Source organism: Meles meles, chromosome 5, assembly GCF_922984935.1.
Source record: "Meles meles chromosome 5, mMelMel3.1 paternal haplotype, whole genome shotgun sequence".
Lineage (NCBI taxonomy): Eukaryota > Metazoa > Chordata > Mammalia > Carnivora > Mustelidae > Meles > Meles meles.
The window spans coordinates 31,606,800-31,624,918 of NC_060070.1; the positions used below are offsets into that span (position 1 = coordinate 31,606,800).

Sequence of the window (18,119 nt, forward strand, 5' to 3'; positions counted from 1 at the left end):
GGAATTTTACCCGGGAAAGCAAGAAATGCCTCCTAGTGACTGGGTTCAGCCCATATGCGCCAGTCTTTTTTAAAAGTTATATTGCCATGGAATTAGTTAAGCCTTCATTAGCTGTCTTAGCATGTATCCAGCATGGCCCTCAGGGAGTTCACAGGCCAGTGTGAAGAGTGAAGGTACAGCACTTCGGGCCTTATGCCTTAATTTTCTTTTGTTTTTAAATTAAGAAAAAAAAAACCAATCTGGACAGCAAATGGGAATAAAATATGGAGCTTTCTTGGGCTCTCCCTCTGGCAATCCCATGTGGGAAGGGATGGAGGACTTGGGTTTGAATTTTGACTCTGCCACCTGCTCACCTGTGGCCTTGAGCAAATCATTTTCTCTCTTGGGCCTTAGTTTCTCTATTCATGCAGTGGGTCACTAATATCTTCGTTAAAGGGTTGATAGAAGAACAAGGCGAGGTCACTCACGTGAAGCCCTTCTGCTGTGCCTGGTGCTCAGTTCCTCCATCCCTGTCATTACCACGTTTATCTCCTTTCCGCAGCCAACAGGATTTCCTCTTGAGGCAGCATGACTAATTAAGTGATTCCCAGTGCCCAGCGTGGGGTAGAGTTTGTACAGTTTATTTTGATGCCTTCAAGCCCAACATGACCTTCGTGGTATATGGCTGAGTAAAAAGGCTTTCTTTCCCTTTTTTTTTTTTGAAATGTACTTTTTTCACTCTCTTGGTTTCAGTATTCTGGATTTCACACGGAAAGATCTGAGTCTGATCACGACAGCCAGTGGGGTGGAAGTCCCCTGACCGACACGGCCTCTCCTCAGCTCCTGGACCCCGCAGAGAGACCGGGCTCTCAGCACGACGCGTCGTGCGCCTATAGACAGTTCTCTGACCGCGGCTCTCTCTGCTATGGCTTTGCACTGGACCATTCCAGGCTGGTGGAGGAGAGGCATTTCCACACGCAGGCCTGCGAGGGAGGCCGGTGTGAGGCAGGCAGGTACTTCCTGGGAACGCCGCAGGCCGGGAGGGAGCCCTGGTGGGGCTCTCGCGCAGCCTTGCCCCTGACCAAGTCTTCCCCAGAAAGCAGAGAAGCCTATGAAAACAGCATGCCTCACATCGCTTCCATCCACAGGATCCACGGTAAGGGCAGCTGAAATGAGTCCTGAGCTGGCAGCATTGGGCCCCTGGGCAGGTTTCTGAGAGTCTAGGTTTGACACTGCAGGGACTGACCTGGTGGTTTTCTCCTTAGAGTTGATAAATCAGGAACTGGCATCAGTAGGGTTTTACAAAGGGCAGCCACGCTTTTTAAGTGTATTAATCTTGCTCATGCTTGCCAGGTGCATTTATTTTTGGCATGTGAGTAAAAATGATTCCCATTGTAAACATCAAAAACTGTAGAAATTAAGGGAAAGTCAAATATTGGGTAAGTCTGTTGAACATGGAATATGTATGCATTTAAATTTCTTGCGTATGATTTTCTTCTGTATTCTGATGTTTCAAAAGTAGACTTCTGTACTTTTGGGGCTCATCAGCAGCGCTTCTCAGTGAGGCCGCCACTGACCTCTTGGGGAGTCCAGGCTTTGCTTTATGGTCTGTTGCTCACTTCACAGGTGGTTGAACCCTCCTGGGCCACTGGGCATTAAATACTGCTAACCACCCCCTTCCACATTATTAGGAAAACCCATAATGTCTTCTGTGGGTGAAAGATGGAGTGATATACAGAATCCATGGAAATTTTCACCCTGGGATTATTGTACAGTTTTATGACCACATAGAAACAGGCACTGTGGTGGAAGTTTTTAGGGTCAGTAACGTTCTTCTTTATTCCTTTCAAAGTAAACTATTGAGGGAGTGCCCGTTCTGTCCATTCCAGGCTTGAGCCCAGACAGGTCTCTCACACCCTCCCTGTTTCATTAAAAGTCAGTGACATTAAGGTTGATCTAACAGGGTACTATTACCCTTCTTGCTGGGTCTTTAGGGTGGGAAACGTGCTGAACAATGTCGTATTCACCCATAGTCTCTGTCAACCACCACCCAGGCACTGACAGCCTTCCACGAAGGATTTTCATTTGTTTCTGTTTTTGCTTTTTATTTTTCTGCTTTTGCTTTGAGTTTCTCTAGTGTGGTCGGCTGGTAATGGAAACCCAGGGCAAAGGGCAATTGCTTGCCAAAGAATGGAGTGAAGCGAAAATCCTGGCTTAACCTACGTGGTCTGGAAGAAAATAGTAGAAATAAAATAAGAAGAAAGAGGAAAAGGAAAGCAATGAACAGTGTGATCCAGGGCTTCTCTTCTGCATTAAGCAGTTTACAGCTTTCATATGTCCCTTTCTGCTTTTCTTTTCCCTTTTTATATTGACTTCACACGGCTTTAAGAATAATGTAGCTTATGGAATATATTTTGGATGCATTGTTTCTCTGTATTAGATCTCTCTCTGGGGTTCAGAACAGATTGCTATTAACATTTTAAATATTTATTTATTCTTTACCTTACTTCAGAAACTAAGATACCAGAGTTAGTGTATGAGTATATGTGAAACTGAGATTTTGATCTCTAGAGTTAAAGAGACAATATTTATATTTTTGATTGGGACAAGATATCTATATCCATGCATGTATATACACATGTATGTACTTATGAATATATATCTATTTATTTATTTAACCCTTGAATGGTTTTAAAACTAACACTAGAGCTTTATTGTAATTCTACTTATGATACACTTAATGATTTTAACATTTTAGATGATTTATTTGGGATTGGAAAGGTAGTCCAGTCTCTCTCATTGTCTTCTTCAAACCCAATGGAAAGCATTTTCTAAGCATAATATTTGTCTAGAAAGTCTCATCAACCAAATGTTATGCATTTTTCTTTTATTATTTGCAGTCAGACTGGTCCAATGATATGGTAACATGGATAAGTATAAACACTCTTATCATTTTGTTAACTGGCCTCTAGGACCCATGGGCAAAGTTTACTTTCTAAAAAACTTGTGATAAACTTCATCTGCACTTAAAAGCCACTGAAAACTATGAACGCCAGTACAATACATTGATGCTTTGTCCTGTGAGCCCATGTCTGTTTCAAATATTGGTGCATATATTTAAAATGAAAGATGAAGTTTTCTTTTAATAGGAAAAAGAAACACACAGTTTTGCGGGTCAATTTTGAGACCACTTACTTTTTCCTTTTTCTAATTTCTAGGGCGAGGTCATTGGGATGAAGATAGTGTGGTCAGTTCTCCAGACCCTGGGTCTGCCAGCGAATCAGGTGACCGATACCGTACTGAGCAGTATCAAAGTAGCCCACACGAACCTAGCAAAATTGAAACTCTGATAAGAGCCACCCAGCAAATGATTAAAGAAGAAGAGAACAGATTGCAGCTAAGGAAGGTCCCCCCAGACCAACTGGCTTCCATTAATGGAGCTGGGAAAAAACACTCCCTCTGTTTTGCAAACTACCAACAGCCCCCGCCAGCGGGGGAAGTCTGCCATGGCTCGGTTCTTGCCAACACTTCACCGTGTGACCACATCCAGCAGAGAGAGGGAAAGATGCTGAGCCCCCACGAAAATGACTATGACAACAGTCCCACTGCACTGTCTCGAATAAGTAGTCCCAATTCGGATCGCATTTCAAAATCCAGTTTGATCCTAGCTAAAGACTATCTACATTCGGATATGTCTCCACATCAGACAGCAGGAGACCATCCTGCCGTCTCTCCAAACTGCTTTGGTTCTCACCGGCAGTATTTTGATAAGCATGCTTACACATTAACTGGATATGCCCTGGAGCACTTATATGACAGTGAAACCATTAGAAACTATTCCTTGGGCTGTAATGGCTCACACTTTGATGTAACTTCCCATCTAAGGATGCAGCCAGACCCGGCACAAGGACACAAGGGAACATCTGTTATAATAACCAATGGAAGCTGATGTTTTTCTAAAATATTTTGTTCTTTAAGGCTCTCTGAAACATATTTATAGTTTAATGCCCCATTACCAGCATTTACTATGCCACAGATGGTTAGAGAGGATAATTTAAGTTACTGGATATTTGACATGTGTTCCTGCGAAATCAAAGAGCACTAGCATTCAGGGTTACACGCAGATAATGGAGTTAAATGAATACATAAATTGCCCCTCTAATTATATGGGAACCAGAATAGATAAATTTTGATTTGAGAAGTACTCGTGTAGATTAAGTGAGCATATATACCACATTAAAGGACTGGTAGAAGACAGCATTGCACTGTGATGCTCCAGTAAACCTCATACACACAGACCACCATCCACACACTGCTGTATACATTTTACATGCAGAAATGTTGACTGTATACCTTAAATACAACCCAAATGGGTAAGTTTGCTTAACCCTAGCACATTAAGCTTATTAAAGAAATTTCCATTCCTAAAATAACTGAGAGAAAGAGAGAGAGCTACATCTCGTAAACTGGTTTCTTGGTTGTGGTTTCAACCAGTCAGCCCATTTGGTTCAGGCATAAATTAGGGAAATTGTTCTGGGTATGGTACAAGAATGAGTTTCCACCTGGTATCCATTATAAGCAATCAGGAAGTGGTGATTTTTCACCTTACTTTTGAGTTAGACAAGGAACAGGATCACACTGACATAGCAGTAAGGCTTTTCTAAGTAAAAGAACTAAGATGTTGGGACACACATCAAAAACCTGGTGCGCCCAATTGGAAATAGTTTAAGAAAGATGGAAAGGCCAGAGGCAGAGAGAAATGAAATGATATCTCCACACAAGAATTTAGCCTCTAAATACGTAATCAATATATTTGAGGCTATAAAACCAACCAAATAAAAGACTCAAACCAATTCACCAAGCAGGAAAAGGCTGATAAGCGCAGAAAAGAACTAAGGAAAGCCAGTGGAGGGCTACATGACAGTAGTGTGAACGAGAACATTTCAGGGCACAGATGTGCAAATGCGACAACATGTGGAAAGCCTCAGGGAAAGCCCAAGATAAAAGCTTGGGCTGATGGACAGGTGGCCAAAAAGGTGAGAGTCACTTCAAAAAGGAACACGCAAAGCGCTCGTTTCCCCTATTGTCTGTGAACGACGGAAACAACAAACTTGGTCTTAAGTTTGTGCGACATGGTAGAAAAACGCAGACTTGAATGCAAGATCTCTGGGTTCCAGTCCTGGCCCTGCCTGTGAGTGAGTTTGGGAATATCGATGTATCACTCACTGTGGCTGGGCCCTAGTTTCTTTGTCTGTATGGCCCTTCTGACGTGCCCTGGTTCTGTGGATCATCCGTGCGGCAGAATTACGGTCGTTAACCCGTTAGCTCTCCACTGTCAGTTGTCAAGACCATCATTCTGGTTTGTCTGCACTCCTGCAGAGGTCCAGGTTCTTTGTAACTTCAGCAGGTGCATGGGTCCTTTTATGCATGTGTAGTTATAGTCAACTTTCTGGTCCAGCCAGAATGTAGATGGTAAGAACTGGTGAGGGAATGGGAAAACAAGGACGATTTATTTCATGCACTAGTCTCTAGTAATCAAAGCAAAGTTAAATCACGCAAGTGATTAGAGAAGTTTCTTAGGCAGTGTTTCCTAGGGGTTCCATGCCTGCAACCTGTGCCATCTGCAAGGAGGGGAATGCGTTGGAAGAAATGGACTCATGATTTTGAAGACAGAACATGACACTGACCACTCAGGGATAGAACTCTAGTTTCATCATTTAACACAGTTATTTGGCAGTTTATAGGTAGGCAACAATCTGAATGATGATAATCTGAGAGATGAAGAGGGGGTCATTTGTATATGACAATGGAGGTGACATGAAATCAAATAAGTATTTCTTGGGTATGACATAGCGACATGTGTGTCATAAAGGGAAAAAGTGTAAGTGAGGAAGTTAGTGGTTATCGTATATACTTTCAAAAAAGTTCAAAGAACAAGAAAGACTACATACTAAACAATGGAAGCAAGAAGTGTGTAGTGATTTTGAGAAGAATATTCATGAAAAACCTCTGGAATACTTAAAATAGATTTTTGATCAATTTGAAACATGAAGTAAGGTTTTAGGAATGCTGAAGTTCTGGGGGAATTCTGTAGGTGGGTAAGTGGTTCAAAAGCACAAATATCAGAAGAATATGGTGTATTTTGGAAAGGAAATCTATACAGATGGGTTTTACTGATGGATATACATTCTACCAAAAATGTCAGGAACAGATGCTATAAAATAAATACAGTCCTCAGACTCAAGGAAAAGGAACTGACACAAAAGAAAAGAACATCATTGGAGAGACTTCAGTGAAATCTTAAAATGGCAAATAGTTAATTGGTGAAAAATAGATTATGAACTCTACCAATAGGGGATAATCAGAAGAAATAATGCTCTTTAAAATGGTATGACCAATATTTTTAAGTGAAGACAGAAATATCTATGTTACATCCTAATTAAAAATTTTGTCAGGTGACTCAGTTTTAAATACAAACAATTTATTTAATTTACATGTCAATAATTTTATAGTGGCAGATTTATTACATTACATATAATGCCTTCCAGGTCCACAGTATTATAAGCTTACATTTTTTGCAGTGTGGCATGATTATTACAAAATGACCCCAAAATAAGATGAGACAGTTTATGACAAAGTACCTTTTTAATATACACAATGTGTTAAAATGTATTTATAATCTACATTATCTTGTTCTGTCCAGGAACATACTTCCTCATAATGAAGATATCATCTGTGTCTTTTTAAAATACGGGATGTAAAATGCATATGTTCCCAATAACTTACTTAGTTAAAGTTCAGTTGGCTTTAGTTTTAATCCTTGAGTTCCATAACTTTGCTAAATGTTGAGAATCATGATACTCGATAGAAATTGAGAAGTATGAGTCTTATATCACATCCAGATTCATAAAAATGTGCTATATCCAATTGCTAGTGTAATATGTAGCAATTCATTAATGATACAAAGTTCATGCTTTCTAGTAATAGTAAGAATATCCTTATCGCCCATTTTACCTACCTGTCAGACCTAATTTAACAATTTGGATGACCAAATAAATAAATAAGTATTTCCCCAATGTTCCTTGAGAAAATTCTATTAAAACTATTGAGAATATACAGATTTGATGTATTATTTTTGGATGCATAATATTAACGTCATAAACACTACAGACGGACATTTAGGTGTTCTTCAGTTTCACAAGTCTTTTGACTTACTATGCTGAATATAATGGGCTAGCTTTTCTAAACCATAATTGCCTGATCTAGGATAATATGATAGAGTGCTGATGTGACATTCAAAATGAGACAGGATGCAATAAGTAATTAACTTTCAGTGTTTATACAGAAAACCCACTCATTCTCTCTTGATTATATTTTATAAGGCTAGACTATTTCCATTGGGTACTATTCTTAATTCTCTCTACACCCGGCTGCCACATGCTGCCTTTGGGCAGGGAATCCCACTTAAAATAAGCTTTAATGGGATCTTCCAGAAAAGGATAATATGCTCTATTTTCTTTTCTTTTTTAAATGAGGGATAAGGATCTATTCAATAAAAGGTCATTTGGAAAGTATGCATAGTTATCTTAAAATAAAATGAAAGGCTTTTTACCATCCAGATCTAGACCTTGGTTTAGACAAGTCTGATAGAAGACACTACCGCTAAAGAGACATTCTGAACAGTTATGTTATTTTATAGCTCACTCTCCCTTTCAAGAGCAGGACATTACTAAGATATTCAGTGCAATTCTATTAGTACTAGTAGTGTTTGGAAGTGACAGACTGAATGCTGATACTTGGAAAAGTGACGATTTGGTTATTTGGGGGCTACTTACCTTGCCCAGTGGACTAGCTTACACTTTAATATACTTTCTTTGCTTTAAACAAGTTTGAATGCCCAGCTTTGGTTCCTCAGTTCATTCAAACCATAGAACATAGATATACATTTTATTTTCTGAATGATTTAAAGAATGTCAATCCTATGGCTCTCCAAATAAGTGATTCAATTTTCATGTAAATGTCAGTTTTTGTGAATAGGGATTTGACTCTAAGACAGCAGAACCTACTGGTTAGTTCTTACTGGGACATGCATTGTGGATAAAAGATCATTCTAAACTTTAAATGAATGACAGGACAACTATGGGCACATGCAAAGGGTATCTTACAAAGAAAATGTTCTTGGGGGAAATGACCATGTGGTGCTCATTTCTTGTGCACAGGAGTTGTACGGGTAATGCTTAACTCAAAATGTGATATTGTGCTCATATTAAATAGGGGTTTGTTCAGAGTTCCTTCTCTAGGACTGTATGCAGAAAGGCTACACATGTGTGTATGTGTGTGTGTATCTCTATACACACATATTTATGTGTATATACATGTGTGTATATACATATGTGTGTACATATATGTATGTGTATATACATATATGTGTATATATATACACACACACAGTTGTAAAGCAAGTAACAAGATTTTGTTCTGCCGTGCTCTTTAAAAACTGATGGTTCACACAAGAAATCCTAAAACTTTTGAACCAAACACTTACAATTTTATTTATTGCAAAAATTTCGCTGCATGGGACTTTGCTTTCATATACCTATATAGTGGAGAGTTTGTCCTAATTTGCTGATCTGGAACACATTTAATCACAGTTGAATTTACACCAACGACCTTGGTGTGTTTACATTTCAAAAGAAATGAAATTGGCGTGGAAAAATTTTTAGAAGTACTGTAACTTTTTTCCGTTTTTTTTTTTTCCAAAGGGAAATATTTCAAAAAGTGAAACTTATGAGTAGGCAATTCAAAAAAGATAAAAATATTTTATGTTTGTTTTTTGACTGACATGCTATAAAAAGGATTATATTTGTGAAAGAAGATACTGATTGCCAATATTTCAAATACCATCTTGCAATGTATAGTTTTTAGTGGTATCATAGTATAAATCTGTAATTTGAACTTTTACTTTGGAATGTAAAGTAGAAGATATTAGCTATGTCAATGATATCTTGCAAAGTGTTCCCATTTATAATTATTTATATTGTAAATAGCTTTCTGAAGTAAATTTGAAGTTAATGTGCATAAAATGTATTTATTATGTGAGGAATTTTTTTGGTTTAAAATATAGTTACCAATATGCAGTTTGAGTCTGAGTTATTCATTGAATGAAAGGTCTCTATAGGACAAAACAGACTGTCCACTAGAAGACTAGAACTGTAAAGAAATAAGAACAATTTTAGTTCTGGATTCTGTTGGAATAGGTAACACATTACACATACACACACACTTTATAGGACCTAGCAGCAGAAGCTTACACATATATACAATAACTATCAAGTAATGGGTCTGATTGTCACTAGATACTAGAAAATGGTTTTCTCAATTTAGAACTTCTTAGGAAAGACTCCTGTTATTGCCTCTTTGCTAAAATAAAGCAAGAAATTTAAAAGTACATATTATATTTTTAATGCCCAAGGGAAAAGAAAACCTATAATATATTTTTTAATTTGATGTCAATCAAAAACATGTTAAAAAATCACATCTTGAATTATTTGGTTTTTATTTTTTATTTTTTAAAGATTTTTTATTTATTTTTAGAGAGAGAGAGAGAGCAGGAGAAAAGGGGGGGCAGAGGGAGAGGGAGAAGAAGACTCCCCACTGAGCAGGGAGTCTGACCCTAGGTTAGATTCTAGGACCCCAGGATCATAATCTGAGCCGAAGGCAGACCCTCAATCCACTGAGCCACCCAGGTGCCCCACATCTTGAATAATTTAGATTTTGAAATCCAAAGTAGTTTTTAAATCTAGAATTAGTAATTTAGGTCAAACAGAAATAGATTTTTCAGGTAATTCATAGCACCAAGCATGTTTCTTTTTCTTCCTCTGGGGTTTTTTGATTACCTTCATGTATTCTAGAAATTGTCAACCATTAGCTGATTTGACGAACTTACACAATATATATATATATATTTTTTAAAGATTTATTTATTTATTTATTTGACAGAGAGAGATCACAAGTAGGCAGAGAGGCAGGCAGAGAGAGTGAGAGGGTAGCAGGCTCCCTTCAGAGCAGAGAGCCGGACGCGGGACTCGATCCTAGGACCCTGAGATCATGACCTGAGCCAAAGGCAGCGGCTTAAACCACTGAGCCACCCAGGCGCCCTTACACAATATATTTTTAATTCAATGGAAATGTTTGTATTTCATAAAGCTTTTTTGATAAAGCTGTCCCAAATATCATTACATTAATATTACAACATTTATCAGATATTTTTAATACGATTCTGTAAATAATTGTTTTAGCACTTTAGTTTCTGAAAGTAAAATTGTTTTCACCACTTCATACTTCCAAATAAGCGTGCTTTCAGTTTGATCTATAGCATTTATGGGATACATACCCATGCCTCAAAAGGCATAGAAACCAAGAATCTTTCTTTTTTATTTTTTCCTTAAGATTTTATTTATTTATTTGACAGACAGAGCAGAGAAGCAGGCAGAGAGAGATGGGGAAGCAGGCTCCCCGCTGAGCAGAGAGCCCGATGTGGGACTCGATCCCAGGACCCCGAGATCCTGACCTGAGGCGAAGGCAGAGGCCCAACCCACTGAGTCACCCAGGTGCCTAAGAATCTTCTTCATTGTAGGACATTCTAAGAAAGCACATAGAGACGGTTCTTGATTTCCCTTTTGTGCTTTGAAAGTGTAAATTCTTCAGATAATCATAAAAACGACAAGCATGATTTGAGTTGCATGTCACAGGCACTGAACCAAGCTTAGATTGCCACTGAGGTCTGAATAGACCATCACTGAAGGGAACACCAATGGGCTCTGTTTCACTGAGGAAAGGGAAACTCAGAGTCAGTACGTGACTTAGTGACGCAGCCAGCGATGGCGGAGAAGAAATTTGAACCCAGGCAGGTTTACTCCAAAACTTTACCTTACTTCATTCTGCTTTCTTTATGTAATTAAAAAACTAAAATAAGAGAGTGCACGGCGGTTACATAAAACAGATTACTCCGTTCAGTCAAGGGCCGTTCCAGCAGCCCCATGTATGGTCTCAGGGCCAGAGAAGCTGTTTCTCCATTATCCCACTGACACATGATGCAAATATTATGAAAGGGGGTGGAAGACCTGGCCTCTGTCACCCCCTTACATAATATTTTGCTTCCTGCCAAATGAATGTTCTGATGTTTCTTTTATGAACATGATACCAAGGATCGTCTAGGACACAATTAATTACAGGTAACAGTATCTTAACAGGATCCCTATTGTTTTAAAAAAAATTTTGAGGCTTTCTCAATAAAATACAAGTGGTCTAAAGTGTAATTGAAAACTACACTTTGAAAAAAAAAAAGAAAAGCTATACATTTTTACCCAACGTTTTCAGGATATGCACCAAAAACAACTATTGCTCTTTCATTGTTGTCGTTAAATACTCTGCTTTATTTCATGGAAAACTTCCTTTCCTCTTTGCAGAAAGCCCAATCAAAGCCCACCCCACCGAGAACAAATGTGTCGGCACTGCCTCTGTTATCCAAGGGCCTGGTTTCAAGGTTACTTTGAGGGTAGAGCTTACTGGACTGTTGCAAACTCTGCCACATTATGTGTCTTGCTCACGTGAAGGAAACTGCTCAAAAGTTATCTGACAGGCAATCTGCACCCCAGAACATAGAGGATTCCTGTAAGATGTCTTCAAGCAACAGCAGGAGCCTGCTGGGATCTCGCTGGCCTGGGGATTGTGGTAACTCGTGGCTGCCACCAACGTGGGCAGCCCGTTCAGCCCTGGCCCTTGGTCTCTGCCTCACGGTATCACGAAGGCCGATCCTTTGTAGCACTTCTCGGCCTTTTCATAATTATGCTTTATAACTTAACATGTGCTGTATTTACCGATAGAATTAGATCCAGGGTGGGAGAAATGTAAAACAGCCCCTGCTTTGGGAGTTTGTAAATAATCTTTGCTTTGTTCAGCTTCCCCCAGGTCAGGCTCCTGTGTGGGGAGTAATTCCATATGGGAATCTTACTGGAGTGCCATCTAAGTAAACCTTAAAGGAAATCTTGGCAGTATCTCCTGAGCCATAAGGAAATCATTCTCAGTTTCTGGTGAGGATTTTCTGATAGCTTTGTGTAGTATATATATTTTTTAAAAAGCTGAACCCACGGAGTCTTTTTATGGGTAAAGTCTCCGGTGTTGACTTGGGAAAGTGTAATTGGGATCTAATGCGAGAAGAATCATCCAGGCAGTAACTGGGGTTCATTATTCAGTGTATTTCTACATTTCTTTTTTTTTTTTTAAGACTTTTTAATTTGTTTATTCTTTTATTGGACAGACAGAGATCATAAGTAGGCAGGGAGGGAGGCAGAGAAAGAGAGGAGGAAGCAGGCTCCCTGAGGAGCAGAGAGCCCAGTGCAGGGCTCGATCCCAAGATCCTGGGATCGTGACCTGAGCTGAAGGCAGAGGCTTAACCAACTGAGCCACTCAGGTGTCCCTATTTCTACATTTCTAATTCCTAATTTCAGGCCTTGTGTTAGTCATATGCCCCATTAGTTAGGCTAGGCAGGTTTATCTACGATGGGATGCTAAACCTTTTTCCATTTAAAAGGTCAGAGACACATTTTTAATAAAGATTTGCAATTCTGTTATATAACTGAAAGTTACCAGTAGCTGAGAAATTTTTTCAGGGTGGTGAGGAGAAGAAGTGGAAAAACTAGAAAGTTTTTACAATTCCTTAAAAACTTTCAGTCACCTGTGTACCTTGCTTAAATACTTACATCTGCTATATACTTAACCCTGGTGGGTTTTTTTGTTTGTTTTTTTTTTTTGTTTTTTTTTTTTTTTTGTTTCTTGTTAGAGATTTTATTTATTTATTTGAGAGACAGAGATCACAAGTAGGCAGAGAGGCAGACAGAGAGAGAGGAGGAAGCAGGTTCCCTGCTGAGGGGGCGGGGGGCTCGATCCCAGGACCCTGGGATCCTAACCTGAGCCGAAGTCAGGGGCTTTAACCCACTGAGACACCCAGGCACCCCACCCTGGTGTTTTTTTCTGAAAAAGTATGTAGAAGATGTCTTTTTAAAAAATTTTATTTATGTTCTTGAGAGAGAGGGAGAGCAGAAACAGGGGGAGGGGCAAGCAGGGAGCTCATTGTGGGACTTGATCCTAGGACCCCAGGATCATGACCTGAGCCAAAGGCAGACAACCAACTGAGCCACACAGGTCCCTCTGTAGAAAGTGTCTTTTAATGTAAGACATAGGCTGTTTTATTTTTGAAATTCATTTTTCTTTCATGGGCATTGCTATTTTTCCACTTAATGGCCTCAAAAGGAAATAAGACGGCTGAAAAATTCTAGCAGTCTTTCCTATTCCCTTTGGTGGGTTTACAGCCAGGTCTCCTTTGTATTACTCCAAAATGTTCACCTTTTTCTCCAGTCTCTCTCACCTTGCAGACATGTTATTTTACTTCAGTGACCATCTCTAAACGACTTTTAAAAATATGCATGTATAGCCATTATGTCACTGTCACACCTACAAAAATTAATGATAACTCCTTATGTGACACTTTTTAAAAGGAGGAGATGGAGATCAGGCATGAAGTTCTGTCCTTACGTCTTATGGTCCTGATACCTCTCTGGACCCTTTTTCATCTGTCAGCAGTTCTCTTCATCTACCTGTCCTTCTCTCCTTCCTTTCCTTTTTGGCTCTCCGCAGCTCCTACCCCAGGTTTTTACACGTACTAGTGTTCTTCAGACGCATACTTAGGCCTATAAACACACACACGCACACACATGTGTGCGCACACACACTCCCAGATGAACCCAGACTTCTGTGTATCAGGCCTCATTCCCGCTCAGCTCCTCTTGGCCCTGTTCTCCCAACTTCTGTTTTCAGTCCTGAGAGCAACCTGAATCCTATCCTGAGTTGAAGACCGAGGGCTCTGGGATCCTTGCTTTCCTGAAATATCTTGATTTCTCTTTCCAACATCTCAAAAGACCACCATATCTTTGCACTTCTTTCCTGCCTGCCTGTCTCATGAACCAGGTGACTCTGACCTGGCAAACGAGGGTGTTATGGGAAGGTTTCCTATCCCAAAAAACCTTCGTGAGCGTCCAAGGAAGCAACACCCAGGGAGCCCTCCGCATCTCGCCAGTGCTCGGTGTTGGCTCTGAGAATAGGCTCCTGCCATTTTCCACTTCCCCTCATTCATCATCCAGTCAGCGTTCAATTAACAGTTACCAAGTGCCTCCTTGTACAATGTTCAGCAATGCAGATAAAACACATGGGGCCCCTGACTCAAGAGGTTCATGGCTGGGGCGTTGGGGAAGGAGAACTCTAGCAGCCCTCCACTCCCCCTCGATTTTCCCTCAGCACGGCCCCTCCACTGAACTCTGCACTCATGACCTCCCTTGACTGACCCCCCCAACGCCCTCCCCCGACTCCCCGCCTGCCACAACCCCCACCCACCTCAGGACTCACTTTGTCTCTGAACTGCCCTTGTTGCTGTCCTGAACCAGCTTGGCGATTACCCGCTCAGATTCCCCAGTGTGCTTCTCTGGGCTCCTTCCTTCGCAGCAAAGATCCTCGATGCAGGAACCATTCCCTCCCCGCTCCCCACACCCCCTTACCTCGCACCCCACTCCCTAGATGCTCAATGCACCACAGAAATGTGGTAAATATGCATCGGAAGAGTGAATAAATGCTCCCTCAGAAATGATGGTGAGGTAGTTCAGGTCATTGCATCTTGATCTATGGTCCATATCATTACACTTCCTGTGGCCTGTGCCACCCAAAATAATACTCTGGATCTTAGCAACACGATGATCACGGCTTCATGTTTTTTCTTTTTTTTTCTTGGAGCGAGGGGGTTTGCAACTCGCTTTCAACATTCTGATTTGGAGACCTGAACAGTCTCCTGCATGTTCATGACTTTTTCCTATTAATTGTATAATGAAGGAGGGGATACGTATGTGACACTTTCTATCAGTTCCGGCTTACTGTGAGTATGTGCGCCCCCGTGTTCCAACTCCCTCTTTGCAACCCCCCCCCATCAAATCCACTTTTCCCCCTAATTTGTCCTTAAGTCTCTTTTATGTATTTCTGGTGCATATTACATATTACATGACACAGATCGTTTTTAAAGAACACTTTTCTCAGATCTTACCCTGTCCCTGTGTGAAATACCACCATAATCCCACTTCCTTACTCTCTTTCCAAAGTCCTTTTCTTCTCCATCTAATTTCCTCCTCCTGTTCTCCAGGATTTATCTCGATTACTGTTGCCAGGGTCTTCTTCCCACAGATTTTATGCCATTCACCTGCTGAAAAAGCTCTTCTGTGTCCCTATTGCATCTGAATGAAATTTAAACCCTTTGTCACAGGAGTTCTTCACAATGGAGCCACCAACTACCTCCTTGGTGGCTTCTCCATCTGACCCCCCAGCCACCCCAGGGGTCTGCCGCACCAGCTTCTTGGGCTGTGCCACGTCTTTTGCTCTCCTCGTCCTTGGCACAGGCTGTTCTCTGGACTTCTTTACAGCCATTCTTTATTGGGAAATTCCTCTTTGCCCTTCAAGGCACAGAGTTCTCATGTGATGCCTGAAGTCTGACTCCCCTTTGGGAGAGTTTTACACTTCCTTTCTGGGCTCACACAGCACCTGGTTCATATTTCTGTTACAATATTTATAGAACATACTGGGAGTTGTAGGATCTTTCTTAAATTATGAAAACAATAGGCCAGTTACAAAATTGATACAATACTGAAGTGTGTACAGTCATAAAGAGAATACGTACAGCTTTGTGACTTTTTTTTTTCATTCAGCAATGTATTATGGGCATCCTTCATGTCAGTTTCCCTATATCTCTTTTATTCTCCTTAATGGATGTATAATATTTTATAGTATTGATGTTGCCATGGTTTATTTATTCCCTTTTTTGATAGAGACCTACTTCTTTCCAATTTTTATTTATTATTTTACATTATATACATATATATAATAAACATCTCTGCAAATAGATCCTTTTGCACCTGTCACTGAATCTCAGTAGAATGGATTCTTAGAGGTAAAATTGCTGACTCAAAGGTTATCTTCAATTTTGATAAATACTACCCAATTGCCCTCCAAAGACATTGTAAAAGTGGACTACCCCCCTTGTACATGAGACTATATTCTTGTCCTTTAATAAAGTTTCATATAGTCTTTGTGTATTTCTTGACTCTGTTCTTAGGTACTCAAAAACTCTGTGATCTACTAACACATGGATCTTTTTATATAACTTTTTTTTCTAATTTGGTATTAATAGCACATAAGAAAACTGCCTAATTTTTGTATATCTTATACTAATGACATTTTATTTAACCCTTGTTACTTCCGATAATTTTTAGCTGATTCCTTTGGATCTTCTGTGTCGACAAGAATCTCTATTTTCCTATACTTACAATTATTTATTTTTTGATTTCTATATTAGTGAGTTTGTAAATCTCAGTAACAGATACTCAGTTTTATCAAATGCCATTTTGGCATTCAAGATGATAATACATTTCCTTCTTAATTTCCTAACTTGAAACATTCTTTCCTAATGTCAAAAAATCCTGCCTGCCTGGCCAAAACCTGATCAAATTATTCTTTTACTATGTTTAACTTGAGAATTTTTCCTCTGTATTCAGTTGTCATTTATTTCTTGTGTTTGTCTCTATTTGAATATGGGCTCTTTGAGGGCAGGAACCGAATGCTGTTCAGCTGGAAATACCCCTCAGCTCACAGAATACCTGGTACGTAGTAGAGGCTGAAACTATGCCTCCATCTGTGTTTTGAAGAACTGGATTCAAATTCCAATCCTGCTTGTTTCTAATGATGTAAGCGAGTCACTTACTATCGACCTGTTTCTTCATTGTTAAATGTGACGTTACTTCCTCTGAAGGCCTATGGAAAGATGAAATGAAAGAATATATATAAAGTATTTATTACAAGGTTTAGAGCATAGGAAGTAATTAAGATTGGTTCTTTCTCGGTTCCTTTTGAAATAGAAAATTAATCTGAATTTATCTGTCATGGAAGAGTTATCAGGACAATCTATGAGTTTTTAATAGACACGGTTATGGGTGACCCTGAGCCTCCACATTCTCACTGCAAAGTGAAATGCTGCATGTCAACCTTCTTTTGATTACTGTCATTAAATAAATATTTGTTAGGCAGCTTATAATTACAACTTGAGAAGACCTTACTATTGGATCGGTGTCAGGGGGCAATTTGGAAGACATTTATGTTGGAATTATAGTTCATCACTTCATGTTTCTATTTTACTTACATGTGTGTATCCTGACATACATTTTTTTACCCCCCCCCCCAGTTTATCTCTAATATGTTCCAAGAGGGTAGAATTGATGGATTTGTTAAGTCACTAGTTTAGCAGGAAGCTTGAGAATTTCATAATGAGAATGGTTTAATTTGAGCTTTTGATTTCTACCAGAAGGAAAAAAAATGGGAGATGGCCTGTTTAAACCTGAAATCTCCTTCTGCAAACTTAAATATTAATGTTTTCTCATATACAGAAGGATAAATTCTATTGCCTATGCATGCAGTTGAATCAATGCCTCGGTAAAGCCCTCTGGTGTCATCTCACTGAATGGTTTCAAATAGGAATACAAAGCCCAGATGAAACTGAGATGAGATCGTAGAAATTGTGACAGGGCTATTTTTGAAATGATGCTCTTAGGAAAAGCTGCTGATTGAAATCAATATCTCAAGACCCGGAATTTGAAAAGACCATTTCTGAGACCTGAGAGGGTCACTGAATAGAAGTGTCAGTTGATGGTATTCAGACCATGCAATTGCTTTCACCAAGGTGCCTCTGTGTTTACTTAAGTGACTTGTGGTAGCTGGTGGCTGAGCATACATTGAGAGAGTATCCCTCTATTCAGGCTCAGGGGAGGAGGAGGAGACTGGAGAGGACATTGTCTGTGGTTTAAATGAGGAAGTCCTAGTGCGCTATATTGGAGGAAATGAATTGAACCGGATTTTCTTTTTCATTTATCCCCTGGAAGAAAGAATCTGTGAAGGATACAAAGAATATAAACCTCTGTAGTATTGAGAAAAATTAGTGTACCCCAAACTTTACAATATTCATTTCAGACCAGTCCTATTTAATACGTTATCATTGA

At 39.7% G+C, this 18,119-nt stretch overlaps 1 protein-coding gene across 1 annotated transcript in view; it reads left to right on the top strand.

The window, feature by feature from the left end:
* SIM1 (SIM bHLH transcription factor 1) overlaps positions 1 to 4,435 on the top strand; it is a 68,474-nt gene extending 64,039 nt beyond the window's left edge. The window contains exons 11-12 of the mRNA XM_046005599.1: positions 733 to 1,135; positions 3,198 to 4,435. Coding sequence (XP_045861555.1) covers positions 733 to 1,135; positions 3,198 to 3,928 — 1,134 coding nt within the window. The 3' untranslated portion in view covers positions 3,929 to 4,435. The remainder of the gene's footprint in view (positions 1 to 732; positions 1,136 to 3,197) is intronic.
* The last annotated feature ends 13,684 nt before the right edge of the window (positions 4,436 to 18,119 follow it).